This window comes from Phalacrocorax aristotelis, chromosome 3 (assembly GCF_949628215.1).
Source record: "Phalacrocorax aristotelis chromosome 3, bGulAri2.1, whole genome shotgun sequence".
In the NCBI taxonomy this organism is placed as follows: Eukaryota; Metazoa; Chordata; class Aves; order Suliformes; family Phalacrocoracidae; genus Phalacrocorax; species Phalacrocorax aristotelis.
In genome coordinates, this window is record NC_134278.1 from 127401698 (window position 1) to 127420516 (window position 18819).

Sequence of the window (18819 nt, forward strand, 5' to 3'; positions counted from 1 at the left end):
GTAAGAAACATTCAGCAAAAATAATGCCGTTGTTAAAAATCTGATTCCATTCTTAAATCCTTTTCTCTTAAAGACAGTACTCCGTTGGTGGAAGTGCATGGGCAAGAATGAGGTTTTGAAGCCATTTCCCAAATATTTGTAAAAACATGTTTAGTTGCTGAACATGCACCTATTCCATTAGGAGTTTGAACCAGAAAAGCTGGGTGGGCCCCTGTTCTACAGATGACAGTTAAGAGGCTTTAAGAGGAGCCCTACAGGTTCGTAATCAGTAAGTTTGATAGGAAGGCTTACAGAGTTCCTCTCATGCACCTAAAAGCAAGAAAGGGGAAACCAATAACAGGACTGTCTATAGGGGAGCTTAAAATGATAGCTTTGTCTCAGCATTTAGAGGGAAAACCTGGTTAAAGAAGAATTTTGTGCAGATTTTGCTTGACAATTTTTAGGTAAGGGAAATACTATGTTTTATCCAGTGTGCTTTAAATATGGAGAAGTATCAGAAGTTTTAATATTAGCTTTGCTCTTATACCTAAAAAACTGGGAGGAGGGATTTTTTTTTTTTACTTTGAAGGGTGATTTTTTTCAAAAAAAAAAAAGAGGTCAAAGCATCCTGTGAGGAACTATTGATTTTTATCAGGTACAGAACTGTTTGCAGAACCTTATGCCACGGTTCATTAACAAACATGTAGAAAGCTGAAGGCTCCAGTGTCACACGCCAGATCTGAAGGTCAGCTAAAGCAAGTGTGACACAATGTGTTCACTTTTAGTTTAAAAACAGGAACAAAAAAAAAATTCACGCCTCAAAAAAGGTGGGGACTTGACACTGTGAGCTATCATTTTGATAATGTTTGCAACCGTGACTTTAATAATTTCCCAGAGTATAAGCTTCGTATCTGCCTGTAAAATGTCAAAGGTTCTCTTTCAAGTGTTTGAATGGTGGTCTGGTTTATATCCCAATTTATGTTGGGCAAAAATAACCCCATGTTTAAAATCTGTGTATGTGCGTTGATACCACATTGAAATAATATTGAAATAAACATTGAAAAATAGTTTGGCATCAATTTAAGCAGCTGTTGAATTGTAATATTCAAAACTTTTATGTGTTTCAGGTTCAGAGAAATAGCAGGGGCCTTAGAAGAAGCACTTTCAGATACACTAGAGGAAGCACCAGGTAAACTTCTATTGCAAAAAATAACTTCTCTGTTGTGAAGGAATTGGTAAACAGCAGTGGTTACTGCCTGAGTATTTAGTAACACGCATCCCACGGGTTCACATGAGCTTTCTGTTTCCCAATGAACTGATTAAACAGTGTAATACAATTTTATAGAGAAGGCAATGTGAAAGTACTGCTCAGTGATCACTTTCTAAAAACACTCCTTTTGGCAGCAGCCACTAACATAGCTGCGGAACTATCCCCTCAGTGCAGGGAGGAACTAAACTGGCACTTGGCATCCTCTACGTGACAACCAAAAGGCTATGCTGTGTTACTGGCATATTTTTCTTAACTGTTGCAGGGCTATGCAGAGGCGAAAATTACTATCCGTTGGCAGCATTTAGCCTTGCTATGGTTTATAATGTTGGTGTCTGCTCCAAAACCTACCTTGATCTATGAGCAGATGAGGAGGTATGCACAGGAAGGGTTAGCGTGGAAGGGAAAACCTGGTATATTTATTAGAAGTATATTGTAATCAGAAAAACTTACTTCAGTTAACAGAGTAAATACTTATGAAGAACTTAGGTAAGAGCCACATAAATGTGTGTGTAGATGCACACATGGTCTCTGAAGAGATCAAGGAGAAAAAAAATCCTAATGGAGATGAAATGCATAAATTCTACCCCTTCAAGGCGTTTGCCTGGAACTTGCTGACGTGTTCCTTAGCTCTCTAATTGTATGCTATAAAATGTTAGTGCATGAACTGCTCTAAAATTATTTGGTTTAAATATGGATATTCCTACTGTGTTTTAAATAATTATTTCTAGCAGATATCTCGGATATAGCTGTGACAGGAGTAGTAGTTTAGTGCTAAGGGAGCGTTACTGTTATGGCTGGCAAGCATGTCTAATATAACTTCTTCATAAGACAGCCAAACATTATGCTGGAAATGTTATCTCCTGAAGTGGATTATTTGGCCAAGCTGTTCCTGCCTTTGTTGAAGGTGATTTCTCATTTATTGCTTTTGCCTGCATAGCTACAGCAAGACCTAGTGGAATTTGAAATCTAAAGCAATGAGGAGCTAGTGTTTTAGGAGTTCGTTTCAGACAATGCTTAATAAATCCTCTTTGATATCTTTGTCTCTTTGGAAGACTTTTTTACCTTTTTTTTTTTTTTTAAAATGCAATTACACTGATGTTACATCGTTTTAAATGTGCTTAGGAACTTGACCTTTGTTATCTGATTGTTTCTAGCTGGCAGCTCATACTGTCTTTTGGCCACTCACATGGTCTGGATGAGTCTTCTGAGGTGCTGGTCAGATCAAATGTTTTTACCGCTATTAGCCCACCGTCTGTGGAAACTTAGTCTGCAAATTTTGGCACGCTACTCTGTGTTCATTGGTGAGGTAAGAGGACAGCATGCTTAGGGTTTTGGTGTTGGGGTATGCCCATCAGTAAGAGACCTTCTGAAACAAAGTGTGTGACCTCTTTTTAAGTGCTTTCTTTCTGAACTTAACATTCTTTAACTTTCAACCAGTTGATGAGTTTGTTTTATAAAAAATATCACTGCAAAATAATGTTATTAAATAGAAATATCAGTGCTGCTGCAGTATTACTGTCTGGTGGTTGCCCAGGCTGTACTTCCATGTATGCTTAAGGCTGCCTCTGCCACTGAAAGAAGTAGCCACAATCTTTTGGTTTTGTTCTGTTGATACAGTTGATACAGTGAACAAGGTTGTGAAACTGAGCCAGGTGAAAACTAACCCTGCAAAAAAAAAATAATAGGCGGAGGGGAAGGGGTAGGTTAATCTGGATCAGTTGCTCAGTGTTGAGACTGTAAAACTGGAAGTTTCATGGGCAACTGACTCAACATCAGTGATTCTCTGCTTCTGAGCAGGAGAAGTTTTACCTTGCTTTTCTACTCCCTGCTCCCAGCCATACAAGTTTCTCCCTCTTTCTTGTGTCATAGAAAGGCAGCATGATAGAGTAATGGGGGTTTAAAGGGACTTTAGAATGTCATCTGGTCCCAATTCCTGCTCAAAACAGGGCCATCTTGGGTAAGGTTGTGCAGAGCCTTTTCAAGTTGCATTTTGACTATATCCAAAGATGGCAATTCCATGCCTCTCTGGGAATCCTGGCCCAATAACTGATCACTTTTTCCTTGTATTTGATCAGAATTTCCCTTGCTACAGTTCATGTCCATTGCTTCTTACTCTGTCACTGTACCTCAAGGAAAAGTCTGATTCCATCTGCTTTATACATGCCCCTTAGGTAGTTGAAGACAGCAGTAAGGTCTCCCTTTGTCCTTTTTTTAAGACTCAGTGACTCAGTTCTCTCAGGTAAATTGGCTCATGAAGTACTGATAAGGACCAGTGTTAAAACAGTAGTTGAGTGAAGCACATGCCTGACAGCAGAGGGCTTGAGGAGGTGGGAGAAGGGGGTTGTTTGACAGCAGTGAATGGTTATGATTTTTGTACTCCAGCATATGAAAATAGACTGTGTTTCTGCAAAGCAGGCAATGATCAGGCTTTTGGTCTTGCATGTTCCTCCAGTGCAGTAGTTCATTTGGACACCACACAGGTGAAAATTGCTGTACGGCTGGGCTGCCCTCTATTGCAGTGACACATTTGCTCCAAATCATCAAACTCCATAGTGCACCAAAAAGAGTTTTAAAAATATTTTTTACATGCAATTTAAGAATGCTAATGTCCTTGTCAGTGTGGCATTCTAATGCTGAGAACTTACAAATCCTTTATATACTGTTCCTGTTTGTCCAATTTCAACTGCCTTTACTGTTCCTAGGGTTCACATCTCCATTTGATGTTTCAGGTTTCTGTAAGGCCCATTTCCAGTGAGAATACAAAGGAAAGCAAAAAATCTGTGCCAGCTGGTAGAAAGGAGTCTTCTGTAAGCCTCAACCCTAGTGAGGACCAAGGCAATGGGTCTTCTCCAGAAAGTCAGCCGTTGCCTTCTATATCTAGTACTCAGTTGGTATATGTTGCTGCAGATCTGGACAAACTCCAGGATCAGGTTTGTGCTTTTGACTTTACTTACAAAAGAGTCCTCCTTGATCTATGTGCCAGTATTGTTTGGCACCTTGTTAAGGACGTTAAATTGTTAGAAATAATGTATCATAAAGCATTTTTTAATCTTAAATGCTAAAACTATAGTCTGGTTTAGAAAATATCACCTGAAGTAAATGGCCTACTCTGTGCTTATTTGGAGTGGCAGATTAGAGAGAAACCACTTCAGGCATTTAAACTTTTTATCAGGAGCCGCTGGACTTAACCCTTAAAACATTTCTGCTCATTTTTGGTGCAAACCATCACTGTGTCAGAATCTTACCTTTGCTAGCAAAAATCTCTGTTGTGGCTTGGAGTGTGGAGCATTTTTCAGCATAAATATTTTGTTCTTTTTTAAATGTTCACTGGTTTTAGTCTTTGAGTTGAAAAATCTTTTATCATCATGATTATACTTTACTAATGATCCAGAATCTTGAAAAGAGACACAGGGTATTAATTTTCTTCCAGTAGGGATGACTTCCATGGTCAATAAGGCTGCAATTGCTGTAATTCGTGAAGTTGTAAATTGCATCTGGGTTGATGATAATTTCTTAATTCTAAATTATTTCCTCTGAGGGCAATAGTGAGGTTGGGGATTTAGTGCATAGGCCCTAATCCTTGTGAATATTGTGTTCTTCTAGTACTGGTTTCCCACAAATGCAGTAAAAATATAGAAAAGATTGAAGGTGTCTTTTGATGCACTGGAAAGTTACAGAATGTAAGAATAGTAATTAAAATGTGTTTATAACCTGACCGTATCTCTCTTGGGTTTTTTGTTCAGATTCCTGACATCTTAGAAATGATTAAGCCAAAACTTGAGATGATTGGCTTCAAGAACATATCTTGTATTGCAGGTAAAGCTGAGACTGAATTCAGTCCCTTTCCCCTAAATCCCTCTGCCAACCAAACAAAATCAGCTTTTACATACAGTTTCATTATTTACAATGAAAATTTTGAGAATACCCATGCTTTTATTACTTAATGAAGCTTGCTTTGGGTTTAAATTGTTAAACAGAAACTATCTTGAACAGACATGCTGAGTCTGGAAAAGATTTGGTTAAAATTGAGTGAGTTGGAAGTGCTTTGGGTTTTCAGTTTGGGGTTTTCTTTTTTTGTGGGGCTGGTTTGGGGTTTTTGGGTGGGGCTTTTTTGGGGTGGTTTTGTTTGGGTTTTGTTGGGGATTTTTTTTTTTTGAAGTTGTGATTGTCCGGTAATTAGGATGCTTCTCCAGGAAGTGGGGAACCTTAGACTAGAAGATTCATACCATATCTTTAAACTCCTGCTGGTAAAGGAAATGGGGAATAATTAAGGAGAGGCTTTGCGTTACACAGCTGGAGCTAAAATATTTTTCTAAAAAGATTTTTCTCCCTCTGGCCAGATGAATCATGTAAGGAGGAAAGTTATCAAAGTTTCATAGTTAAATACCTTAGCTTTGGAGGACAGAAGCAATTAAGTATTTAGCCTCTTTTTTCCTGGAGGTTTGTTTTCATTTTTTTGTGTGTGAAACATGGAGTCTGATTTTAATTTAGTGATTAAAGCCAGGCATAGAATCACAGAATCATTAAGGTTGGAAAAGACCTCTAGAACCATCAAGTCCAAGTGTCAACCCAACACCACCATGTTTCCTAAACCATGCCCTGACATGCCACGTCTGCACGTCTTTTAAATACCTCCAGAGATGGCGACTCCCCCACCTCTCTGGGCAGCCTGTGCCAGGCATGTAGCTGGGTGAGTGAACTAGTCCCGCTCCTCAAGTATAGCCGGAAGTTCTGCACTGTGAATTCCACTTAAATCTCTAAATCAGGATTATTGGTAGATGTCCAAGTCCATAAGAGAGGTAGGAGCTTGTGCACAACCCCCTGCTCAGTAGATGGTCTGTTGTCAGTCACAACTGAGTTGATCATGTTCCAGTCACGCCATAGGAAATTAGATACTGTGAGAAAGGACCTCACAACCACAGTTTCCTTGGTAGGTCAGAGCCTTTTGATTCAAGCCCATTGCTACATTGGTAATACTGAAAAACCTGTGAACCTGGAGAATGTTAGTTTACCTCTTTTTTTCTTCCCTCCATCTGTTTTTTCTGGCTGAGGAATAGTTGATGTTACTGGTGATGTTTTATATATAAATTGCTGGTGTGTTTTTATTTAGCAAGCATCCTGTACTTGACACCGACAGCCATCTAGGGCAGTGAGTGAGACTGGGGGAGGGGTTCACATAATTTATGTTGTGATTGGGCAGAGTAGCTCAGTTTAAACTTTAGAATTTTTACTTCAATAGGAGCCTTGGAAGACTCAAAGACTTCTTTATCAGCCTGCGTGCCTACCTTGAATAACAGGATTATCCAGGATCTCAGTGAGTCCTCCTTCGCTTACCTGAAGAGTGCACTGGAAGTTCCAAGGTTATATAGGAGAACCAATAAGGTCAGTGCTGGTTGCAGATGAAAAAACAAATATCAGATAGGCCTATGCTAAAAATGTTAACTGGGCAGTATATTTATGAGTTCTTCAGGCCTGTCCGTCTCTGCTTGGCAGTCAAGAGCCCTCTTAAATACCTTGAGATAATTTAGTGATGTACTGTTTACCTCATTGCAAAGGGGAAAAAAAATATGGTATTTTCAAGTCTTCAGGTCGTGTAACAATGATGAGGGCACAGGCCTGAGATAGAAGGAAGGGCAAAGAGTAGAACCGTTGAAGTGCAAAGAATAAGGGTTAACGAGAATAAACGTGTTTCCCTCATGTCATAGCATATACCGTAAGATGCAGTGCTGCTGAGTGGCAGGCTTCTTTTGGGAGGATGACGCTTTTGCCTGCTATGTTAAGAAACTCCTTCCCAGCAAGCCAGCTGCTTGGATTTGACTCAAGAAGTATCTTGCACAGAAGGAAAAAGACAAGAATGGCTAAAAAGAGTAATTTGTTGAGAAACTAATAAAAAGTAATGGTGAAATACAGTACCGAAACCAATTGTCTGATCTTGGCTTGTTCTGCTACTGTGACTTGCCTTTGCCAGTCGTGTTGGTAGTTAGCTTGGTATCATTCAGGCAACAGAGAAAAATTTGAGTAATGGGAACCACAGACTACCACATCCTTGCCTAATTTGAACACAGAAGGCAGGCTTAAATGGGCAACACCGCAATTCTTTCCCATTCACCCCTCTCCCCTTACACACTCTCCCTGCTTGTTTGTGGGGTGGTTTTGGTTGGAGGTGGGAGGAGGGTTGCCTTGATTCACCAAAACAAAAGCACTTTCCTGGCTATCATGAGGAAACTGCACTGCCACCAACGAGGCTGTACTTCTCCAATGGCTAAATGGAAAAAATTAGAGCTGTTAAGTCTACTGCTTTCAAGGATATTAAATTTCCTTTGGGTGGTAAACATTTAGGGTAAGCTGGAAGAGAAATTGTTCCTAAGGGAGTAGTTTATGACTTCAGTTTTTTACTAGAGTTTCTCACAGTCTTAGTTTTAAAGATGTACTTAATGAAAAATTGTATTTAAAAAGAAGAAACAACCTCAAGGCTAATAAATTAATCTGTGTAGTGACTAGATTGTTCTGTCTTCAACAGAGAGTTAAAGTTCAGTCGAGTTGCTAGCTTGAGCTCTGTACTCCATGAGTGTGAGTGCATCAGTCTAACTGGCTTTATGTGGTACGAAGCCTGAACTGATAAACAGGAACATGACAACTTGGGTAGAGAAGGTACATTATTACAGTCATGTTAAGTTCTGGCAACTTTTTTTATTACATTCCAATATTTTGTTTTACAGCAGAATTCAGAATTTGGCATGAGGATAGTCTTTGCAGGAATCGGATGTGGACAGACTTTTGCTTGGCCAAGTTCTAAGATTTGGAACTGTTAAGAGGTTAATGAGGTGTTTCAGGTGTCAGGGATTTTGTGTACCCTGGATATGTTCTGTTGCTTTGCAATGCATGAAGTTCATCCGAGCTGTGTGTGGATCATCCCTCGAGATGAAGCATTCTGCAACCAAAAGTAGCTGGGAGGAAGATAGAGAGGGCATATTGGTTATCCCAAAAGTGTTCGTCTGGAAAATATACTGAGGGAGCAGAATGGTATAAGAACAGAAGGAACAATGTCTTCAGTTTAGCGAAGTTTAGTGTGAAATAGTAGGTATTTTAACAAAAGAATAATAGGCTGTTGTAGACACTGAGTCTGCTCAGCTTTCTCGGAAATCAGCAGAAAGTGTGTTCAGGATCATGCCCTGATAATAGGAGTGGCACCTCCCAAAAAGGTTTAGTCGTTTGGAACCTTGTTCTAGATTACATCCCATAGTATAACAATACTGAATGGTTTTGTGATTGGTGTCTTTCCTGTGTATGATGACCTTTTCATTGTTATGTCACGAATGGAGTATGTATCTATTTGCTTAGGTACAGGCTTAGCATTTTATATATGTGTTATAATTCAGCGTCAATGCTTTCAGTAAGTAAATTACTGGCTCTTTTTCCCTGCCTTCTTTCTCTGTCATCTACCAGGAGGTCCCAACTAAAGCTTCACCTTATGTTGACAGTGCTCTTAAGCCCTTCTACCGACTGCAGAACGAATACAAAGATATATTGAAGCAGCCCGTGATTCATCAATGGTTGGAAGGTGCCCTCTCTGAAAGCACACAGAAGTAAGAGAACCATACGAAACATTCTTTGGGTTAACTAAAAAGTCTAGTGTCCATTGAATGGGCACAGGAAAAAAAAACACAACTATGAATTAACACAACTGTAAAGAAAACAAGAATATATCGCTCTTTTGGCAGGCTGTATTTCTTCAGATTTACTCTGGTGTTGTGTATTCCGCAGATGAAAAGCAGGGCAGGGAATCCAGAGACCTGACTTCTGCTCAGATCTGTGCAAACCATGGCATTGGGGGTGAGGCATTGGAAAAATTGTTTAGCTCTAGTAATGCAACAGTGAACTGAAAACTTGCATTTTGTCTCAGAATTGATATGAGACCTTAACCTCATGTTATTTTCAGTGAACAATGGTCGCATTTTCAAGAAAGTTGAGTTCTATTTTCCTTTTACTGTTTTAATGTATGTAATGATTATCTAACTTCTTAGCGGTTTAAAAAAAAGCCACCTGGATTTTTTTAACTCTTAAAGACCCAGCGGTTCACAGTTTAATAAGGCAGTCATAAAGCAATGCTTTCTTTAATAGATCTTCTATTTCCTAGTCAGCATCTTGAGGACTTCTTCAACATGAATATCCATCTGCATTAAGTTCCTTAATGGATTTTATTTCTTTTTGTCTAGCTGTATTTTAAATTCATACTGCTGTGGGTTGTTGCATTCTGTGAGTTCAACCGGTTGAACTATGTAACATGAGAAAGCAATACTTGCCTTTGTTGGGAAGTTCAGATAATTTCCCTGGATACCCCCTACTTCTTGCATTATGGATAATTTATTCCTTGTGACAGTTGTAATTTTATATATCTCTGTAATCTTGCTTCAGACTAAAGAGTCCCTTTAGCCTATATTGTTGTTTCTTCTTCCCATCTGTATAGGTGCTGTTTGCTGTTCTTCTTTGTCCCCTCGGATCATAGGTGATATGATCAAAAGAGTCCATACTGGTTAAAGTGTGATGCTGGTGGTTTCTCTGTCCTCACATGGTTTACCTATTCCCATTCTTAGCATGTGGGTGCTGCTGAGCATTGGATTGATGTTTGCTGAGAATTAGCCACATAATTCTGAGGCTTTGAATTGTAGTCAGAACGTGAGTCCTTTCCTGCCCTTTGCCTCCTCATCCCTCCCTGCTGCTCCACTCTGGCACCTCTCAGGTTCATGTTAATGCCCAATGCATCTGCAGCACTTTGCAGTCACTTTTTTGGTTATTCAGAATAAACTTAAAATTGTAAGACAGTTTTAACGCTCAAATATTCACTAACTGTCCTTAAAATTATTCTTACGTATTTTGGACAGGGCTAAGCATAGATTGGTCTGGATTCCACCAGTCATTTCCATTTTGCACAAAAACTGCTTATTCAAGCCTGGTGTCTTTTCTTTTGACCAGTTTAGTCCATAAAGAGCAGTTATGTTTGTTTAAATAACATTGCTGAAGGACTCCAAAGACTTCTGGAATGTCAAGTCGCATGCTTGGAGAGCTGAAATATCTTAGAGTAACTCTTGTCTGTCTACCTCGCTGTGTCTACTAAGCCTTGCTTTTAAAGTGCAGTAGACCTGGTGACACCACACTGAAAGTAAGGAGCTGTTCTGTAGTTTCTTGGATCCATCTAGAATTGTGGGGTTTTTTTTCCAGAAAAAGCAGTTTCTCACTTTCTGTGTCAGTGTTACTAAAACTGACTTAAGTGCGAGGTTAAACACTACGGTAATGGTTAAACACAGGAGTAGATTTGGTGGCTTCGTTTGTCAATTCCTTAGATCTTTCTGTTGAATTCTGTTCTCATGATTTGTTGTTACTATTTTTATCAGTTTGTTTTAAAATGTCTTATCCTCACTGAACAAGAGAAGAGACAAATAAACTGAATTTCTTCAATAGAGTAGTCTTGCCCCTGCTTTCTCAATGAAGAAACTGCAAGTAACTAAGTTAATTTCACACTAGGATTATGTGACGATATCTTTTTTGCATCCAGATAAGAAAAACAGAAAAGAGCATAATAAGCTCTGGTTAAAAAAATCACTGGGGACTAAACTTGCTTAAAGGCAGATGAACTTCTAAGTACAGCAGAAATAGGAGGTCTTCACAAGTGAGTGGGTCTGGGAAATAACCAAGATATGGAGAGAGAGCACGGTTGACTTTTATTGGTATGCTTTTACTTCTTGTAGAATGGTATCTTGAAATGGTTTCCGTGGCACTGACAAGCACTTTTTCTTTAGCCATTCCTATCTAATCGTCTCTTTAGAAAGCTTGCTCGCTTTCTGTTGCCTCCCTGTTTAGAAGTAAGCATTGGGAGGATTCTTTCAACTTTCTTAATTCTTACAGGAATAGTTTGATCACTGTCAGAGAGAGGCTCTTTGAAAGTTACTGATTTTAGAAAATTATAGAACTGGTCTGGTCACTTCTCTTATGGATCTTCTAATTTCCCATTGTTGCTCTATTTTCTCCTCTTAGCTGTTTTTACCAAGTCACTGTCTTGGGCATCTGTTAGCTAATTTACATGATATTATGCCTTTCCCATTTCAGCATGGGATTTCAGCCCGTAAGGCTTTTTGAAATTTCGTTGATTAGTTGATTTGTTCACCTTGTTTGATTCCATGCTTTCTTTAATGTGGATCCCAGTATGTGGGAAGCAATGTTCTATTTCAGCTATACCATTTCTAACTTGGCATTAGTGTTCTTCTGACTTCTCCTGCCAACTTCCTGAGAGTCCTATTTAGATCAGTTTCTTCGTTTTAGAAATTGGCCTTTCTGACTGGTGTGCACTTGCATGCTCTCATGTACACATACACTTAAATTTGTCTAAAACTATGCAATTTTTTGGTTTGTCAGGCTGTTATTCTTGTCCTGTTTGTAAAAGAAATTTTACTTAGTGCTCTACTGGTTGTAAACAGAGGCTGATCCAGACTGTTTGAAATTGAGCAATTGCATTCTGTGGTCTCTGTTGAGATGAAACATCTTGAACAGGTCAAAAATGAGATGAGAAGGAGGCTTCAACACTGAATGGCGATTTTCAGATTGACTTCTAGAACTAATGATGGAAATACTGATTAATTGATAATGATGAAAACATAAGTAGCTTCCTCACAAGGAAAACCGTTCCTCGCAGCAGTGTTCAGCATTTTTCTCAGGGCCGGTGATGTACTGTTGTGTATGAAGTAGGATTTTCTGTAAAATTGTAATTTTTTGCTTTCTCATTAACCTTCCTTAATTTAGGTATTATGAAACTGTATCTGATGTGCTAAGTTCTGTTAAGAAAATGGAAGAGAGTCTAAAAAGGTTGAAGCAAGCCAGGAGAACTGTAACATCAAACCCTGTTGGCACGAATGGAGGCATGAGTGATGATAACAAAATCCGACTGCAGCTGGCCCTAGACGTTGAGTATTTTGGAGAACAAGTAAGTTATGAGAAGCAAGTTTGTTTACTATTATTACTGGGTTTGGAAGGGAGTGAGGTAGAGGAAGGAAGGGAAGCTTGGCTTATTTTTTTGGTCTTGAAAACTTTGTCGCTGTGGTTTTGGTTTTTGAGCTTTTTGCTTTGTTTTATCACAGCTGTATAAAGGAGGTGACTCAAGACCTTGGTGACTGTAGCTGCCACCTGAGCAATGCATGCTTTCCTGTGCTTTCTAATACAAATGCAAACCTTGTATTTCTTACTGTTGAAAATTCAAGTACTGCTTGGTGCTTAGAAGCACAGAGGAGAAACACTGTATGGACAGATTGGAGGGCAGGGACCTTCCATAACTCTGATGTCTTTATGGCCCTGCTTCTGTTTGCCTTCTCTCTGGATATTTCCAGCCTTGGCTTACTACTGCAGTCAAGGGTCTGTTCCCAAGAGCTGTGAAGAGTTAGCCTTATTTGTTGTGGTTCATAACTGTAAGTTTGTTTCAGTGCCAAATACGAAACCTTAAATAACAGCAAATAAAAGAAGAAAATATTCCAGGAAATGTGTGCAGTAGCTACATCAAATTGTATAAGCATACTGTTTTGTGCTCATTTAGTTTTGGAAATTGTATATAGAAATAAACAAACCTCCAAGTGCAAGTCCGTATCATTACGTGCCAAGCAGTTGTCATCAGTCTTGGTTATGAGCAGATGCTGTCGATGCATTGTAACAGGTAAAGTCTGCCTGTGTGCGAGCAGGTGCCTTTCTCATATCTGAGACATAGCATAAAGGAAGAAGATTTGGGTGGAAGTACGGAAATCTTACAATCAAGAACTATTATTTGACTGGTTTGGGACTTATTCCTATTATGTGCGCTAACATCACTGCAATGTGAATTTAAGCTGGACTGGGCTAGGTTATTCATAATCATTTGGGAGCTGTTTTGGTACATGTGAACACTACAGTGAGTTCCAGCAGTAAACACCTTTTTCAGAATCATTTCATTATGGTTTTATTTAGGTCTAGATTTTTCTTTTTCAGTGCAGTCTTAGTTTTCTCATGGCCGTATTTTTCTAATTGTCAGAGCAATATATTTCCTGGGTAAGAAACGACTCGTAGCAACCTCTTTATTTGTAAAGCTGTTTTCATCTCCCAGGAAGTTCGAGGCTAGAACCATAGGCTCTCGCAGCTTATTGAAATGCTTTCATCATCATGCTGTTTGCTGTTCTTGGATTTATTCATGTTTACCTTTCAAATTTTGCCCAGAAACATCATTTGGAGTTTGAAAAAAATTTCATTTGAAATCAATGCATTAAAAACAAATTTACAGCCAAGTTTCTCTTTCTGACTGTTTCATTGGAAAAATTCCAACTGGCTTTAGTTACAAGTTCCCTGGAAGATGGTTAAATATTTTCCCGCAAGACACTACATTAACTGGAAAGACTTAAAGTTGGATAGAAATTTGTTTTTTTATAGCGTTCACTATATGCAGTTGTGTTGTTTTGCCCCACGTCGATGCAGGGCAAAACGTATGCTCTGCTAAATGGTTTAAGTAGAATCATTAATGAGCTTTTGATGTTGTAAAGAAAATTAACGTTTCTTCTGTGTCTTTTTAGATACAAAAGATGGGACTGGAAACGAGCAGCATAAAAAGCTTTTCAGCCCTTACAGAGCTGGTTCTAACTGCCAAGGATCAGGCTACAGCGGAACAATCCTAGATATTTTTGAAAGCATGTGACTGAAGATAAACAGTGTCCCTAAAAGAAAGAGAGAATTTAACTCTTCTTTATTTTACCAAATAAGTAGCAATGAAGTGCTTCCTAATGTATCTCGAGCAACAAATCAGTGCATCTTCTGTCAAGATAGGCTCGTTTCACCAAAAGACTGAGAATTTTCCATAGTTTTCCATTATATGGAAAGCAATCAAAAGTTCTAAACTTTCTGCTATAGAATGGAAGTGGAAGAAAATGGATTTTTTTTATTTTTGTTGTACACTTTAAAATGTAGAAGAATGAACTTATATGATGAAAATAATGTGTAATAAATTGTCTTCCTAACTTTTGATGTCCCCTATGTTTTTGAATCAAATGTATTCATTGATGGCTGTCAAAAATCTTTCAAAGAGACTTTATTCCAGCTCTTTTGGAATGAAGAGAATGCTCACAGGAATAGGAATCTATTTCTTGTTACTGCTTTGCACTTACCTGCTTTCCCTCATCATGGAATATCATCAGCTCTTGTCTGGGTTTTGAATGTTTTCATTTTACTGGTTCAGTTTTCCTGTGGTCCTTGTTGGTGAGACGTGCTGCATAAAAAAGCTCACACTTTAAATTTCAAACATAATTTCTAGTATCAGTGTCACTTACTGGCTGTTACATTCAGGCTACCTGTTTGCCTTCAAACTAAAACTTAATTCACTAAGCTAGAATTTATACAGAGTTGGCATATTTCAGATTTGTCTTATATTGTCTATTAGAATTCAGTGGAATATTTTTGCCTGGATACATGTAGAATTCTTGTAACTTCAAACCTAGTTACTTCAGTACAAGGTGCATCTTTATATCGCAGGAAATTTGGAAGTGTTATTAGGGTTTTAAATGGTTGAAGGATTAACAAAGAGCTCTCCTGAACCTAGAGTGATTTGCCTGTTGACGCTTCTCTTTGATATATGAGGGACAGGTAACACAGTCTGGGGACAGCTGGAGATGAATGTGAGGCCTTGAAATGAGAGAATGCGCCGTGTGAGAGAGGGAAGGTTTTGTTCAGGGTTTTGTGTGTTGGGTTTTTTTGGTTTGCTTTTTTTTTTTACCCTGTGAAAATGTAACACTGGATTTCTAGTTCATGTTTAGTAATTAAAAAATAGCCATTTCTTCCTGAAGTATTTAGAGAGCTTGGGGTCTGAATGGGGGAGCTGAAGATGATGCAAATCTTCCAAGTACTTCAAGATACGGAGTTCGTAGCACATGGCTGTTACGTAGCATTGAAGTGGTGGTGAGCATGCCTTTCACAGCATTCAGGCTTTTATTCCTCACTAGGGGAGAACTGACCATATTTTAATTGAGAAGACACAACTGTGGAAACACTGCGCTTCTGAAGCGATTAGGATGGGTGGTAATTTTGACTTTTTCTAAAATTTTATGAAGGGGGGCCATGGGAAAAGTACTGCTGCTTAAAATTATGTTGGTGGTTCTTGCATTCAATCTGAGTAATGGAGAGCAGGATTTGGCTCTTCTAATTTGCTTAGCATCTCTCTGTTCATGGCAACACATAGAATTGAGAGAGCATCCAAATTTATTGCTGAAGAAGGAAAGAGCAAAGCAAACCAACTTGCCGGATATCAGGTCTGTTTGTCTTATTCAGCGACGTGGAGCTTCTCAGCCAGCCAAGGGCTGAATGAACTTAACTCTTCTTCAAAAGAATAAGAATTTTGTTGTCTATTATATTTTTCTAGGCTTCTAACTGGCGATCCTAGAAAGCTTGGTCTCCCTGCACCTCTTCACTTGCTTTTGTCAAGAGCTGGGAGTAGAGGCGCCTTGCTGCCAGTAGCTGCTGTTGTTTTCAACGACGTTTTCTTATTACAAAATAAATGTGAGTTGTAGTCTGAGACTGAGATTGTGGTATTGTAAATGCATTGTGCAACTTCGTATTGCGGAAGATGTGTGTCTCTAAATTTAGATTTCTGTAACAGCTGTCGCAAAAGTAGCAGATTCCAAGCTCTGTGCATACTAGTGATTGAAGATAGAACAGCTTTGTTTGTATCCCCCACAGTTGGGGAAGAGGATGCAATCTGCATACCAGACCAGAAAGGCATGGAAAGGTTACTTGCCCTTCTGTCACATGTGATCTCCCACATCTTCCTGCAATAACAACTCTTCCTACTTGTTGTCATCAGCTTGCTGAGTATGCAGGCTGAATTCTGTTCTTTTCCATTGAAGACCAGCTTTAATTTCGGGGCAGGAAATAACATTGTCTAGAAATCAAAATTATTGAATGGTCCTATGATTGCTGTAAATGTCTACATCACTGGTTTTATGTCAGTTCCCCACCTTTTATTTTTGTTCACTTGAATAACATTTAATTTTCTTTCAGTGGAATATGACGTTGGGTAAAAACTTCCATGATAACCCTGTGGAAAGAAAGAAGAGGTGTGAATTGGCTTTGTCTTTGGTAAAATGAGTTTTTCACACTTTCAAATACTGCGGATCAGTCAGGAGGAGAGGATCTGCCACGTAAGTGTGCTCTGATAGAGATCTCTCCTGCTACTAATCCTCTTCCTTCTATTCCTCAAGTTTGTGTTCTTTTAAGTGTACTTTGCCTCATGACAGTATCGCAGATTTTGTGCCTTTTTCTTCTTCCCTTCTAGGACTTCCAGAAAACTTGTTATGCCTCTCTAAGTCTGGAAGGGATTTAGCTGGAAGAGGTTCTGTATAATATCATTGAGGAGGGAAAGAGTGGTGGCATGCTCTGCTCTGAAATGGTGATTGGATTCTCAAGTTTGTGGGTTGTACCAGAATTGGGCCGGAGTGTGTTAACGTTATCACCAAAACATAACTAGCAATATGTATATTTGGCCAGACCTCTCAATATTGAGGAATATTTCCTTCCACCAGCAGTTGTATCTTCATGCTTGAACTGAAGGGGTGAGGAAGCAAATTGCCTAGATATCTTTTTTTTTTTTTAAGCTTGTCAGCATAATTGTCAGCTATGCTCCGGGATAAACTACATTGTTCCAATGAAACTTTAAAAGCCTGTCCTTGTCTTGATTTTCTTTCTCCAAATCTCCCGTCCGTTAGAGCATGAGTTTAGGTGCTTCGTTCACTAAGCTGTTGAGCTGTAGGCTGCAGCTGAGAGCTCAGCGCGTGGATGATGCTTAGGGTGCTTGGGATGTGCATCCTGTGCCTGGCAGAGGAATTTGTTGGAACTGGAGGAGATCGAACAGCATGAAATGCCATAATTTTAGATGTAAAAGTGATGCCAGGAACAAGGCTCAGGGGAGTATATATTGGTGGGGAAGCAGAGAGTTTTAGTTCGGGGGTTTCCGGGTGGGGTTTTCTGGTTGGTTGGTTTTTGGGTTTGTTTTTTACCGTTGGAGTATGTAGGAGAATGGGTACATGTACAGATAGCTTATCTTTTTGGTACTGTAGCACTAGCTCCAGCACCTCTCGCTTCCCAGCCCTTGCTCTGGCCAGTATGCTTTTTGTTCCCTGCCTCGGCCCTGTCTTCCTTCCTTTGCTTCTCCAGGGTGTCAGTGGAGAGGTGCCCCCCGCCACAAAGTTTCTTCTCGGAAAGTGTTTGGTTTTGTGGGTGGTAGGTTTTATTTGGTTGATTTTCTGCCCGTAACTGCTGAACGGGGAACAGAGTCCTCCAACAGCACGCAGCAGCTACCTGTGAATAACGCCATTTCGTCCCAGAACTTACTGGCAGCGTGGCCAGGGGCTCCCTTCTCTTACCCTACATCTCCACCAAAGAAGTGGAACACCTTGTGGTCTGAAATCTTACTTGTGGCTGATGCTACCTTCTGACTTTAATAGAGTAAATGCGATAACTCTTAAATCAGTATGAGCGTGTGGAAGCTGCCTCCCCCGTGCTTATAGCTGTGTCGCTGGCTGTATCGCGTGATAATTTACAACTTACTGTCTCAAAAAACATAAATCTGACGTGGAGCAAATTTCAGAAGCCAGAACAAGGGATGTAGTTATGGACATAAACCCAATTGAACTGTGGCAAAGCAACTTGGAAGTGGTTTTATTTGCATCTTTCCATCTCTGCATATTTGTAGTTAGTTGCTTCTGTATATAATACCGTACTTAGATGTTAGAGCATCTGGAATACATACAGTATGATTGGATAAATACATGGATGCTGTATCATGGCACTTGAAATCCTAGTATTCTCGAGAGTGAGTTGTGTTATTTATTAGTCTTTTCCCTTAAGCTAGAAGGGCATTTCGCATATCTCCGCCACCGATAGCTAGCCCCTGGCATTAGTGGGTTTGGGTTAGGTAGACATTTGGGCCACTGTGGACGACAATGAGCTACCATGCTCTGGAGCATTCGTCTAGCATCGTACACCGAAGCGGTTTGCGGTTATTTTCTAAATGTCATCAGTGCTAAAGCCAAATCTGGAGGTGAGATGGAAATCCTTGTTCCACAGAGAGACTTTCCTTAGTACCAAGATTTCACTTCCTAATTCAAGAGTCGTCTAAAAATCTGTTGTTCCAGTTTAATGTTTCAAAATTTTTGAGTCTGTTAAAGGTTGGATTGGACCACTGAAACCTTTTATTGAGGTGTAGCAGCACATCCACTGGTTATACTGGTATTGATTATTGCCATTAATACTATTTTTTAAGAACATATGGTTTGGATATGTTGAAGTTTACAGATCTGGGCTCTAACCAGTAATGTTCTTTTTCACTATAAGACTAATAAATGCCTCTCAGGTTAGAAAGTAATCCAAAGAATGGAATTGTATTGGAATAGTAGGCCTTGGGTTTTTTTCCTAAAAAAAAAAAAAAAGTAAAATAAAAAACGTGGAGGTAATCCTGTCAGGCTCTGAGAATTTATCCATCACAGTTCATTAATGCTACCAAACCCTATTTTTAGCTTTTC

At 39.3% G+C, this 18819-nt stretch overlaps 1 protein-coding gene across 1 annotated transcript in view; it reads left to right on the forward strand.

Moving 5' to 3' along the window:
* Positions 1 to 14269, forward strand: part of COG2 (component of oligomeric golgi complex 2) — a 32399-nt gene extending 18130 nt beyond the window's left edge. The window contains exons 11-18 of the mRNA XM_075089526.1: positions 1107 to 1168; positions 2404 to 2555; positions 3979 to 4179; positions 4993 to 5065; positions 6489 to 6631; positions 8696 to 8835; positions 12044 to 12224; positions 13828 to 14269. Of these exons, the coding sequence (XP_074945627.1) occupies positions 1107 to 1168; positions 2404 to 2555; positions 3979 to 4179; positions 4993 to 5065; positions 6489 to 6631; positions 8696 to 8835; positions 12044 to 12224; positions 13828 to 13929 (1054 nt within the window). The 3' untranslated portion in view covers positions 13930 to 14269. The remainder of the gene's footprint in view (positions 1 to 1106; positions 1169 to 2403; positions 2556 to 3978; positions 4180 to 4992; positions 5066 to 6488; positions 6632 to 8695; positions 8836 to 12043; positions 12225 to 13827) is intronic.
* Positions 14270 to 18819: the final 4550 nt, after the last annotated feature.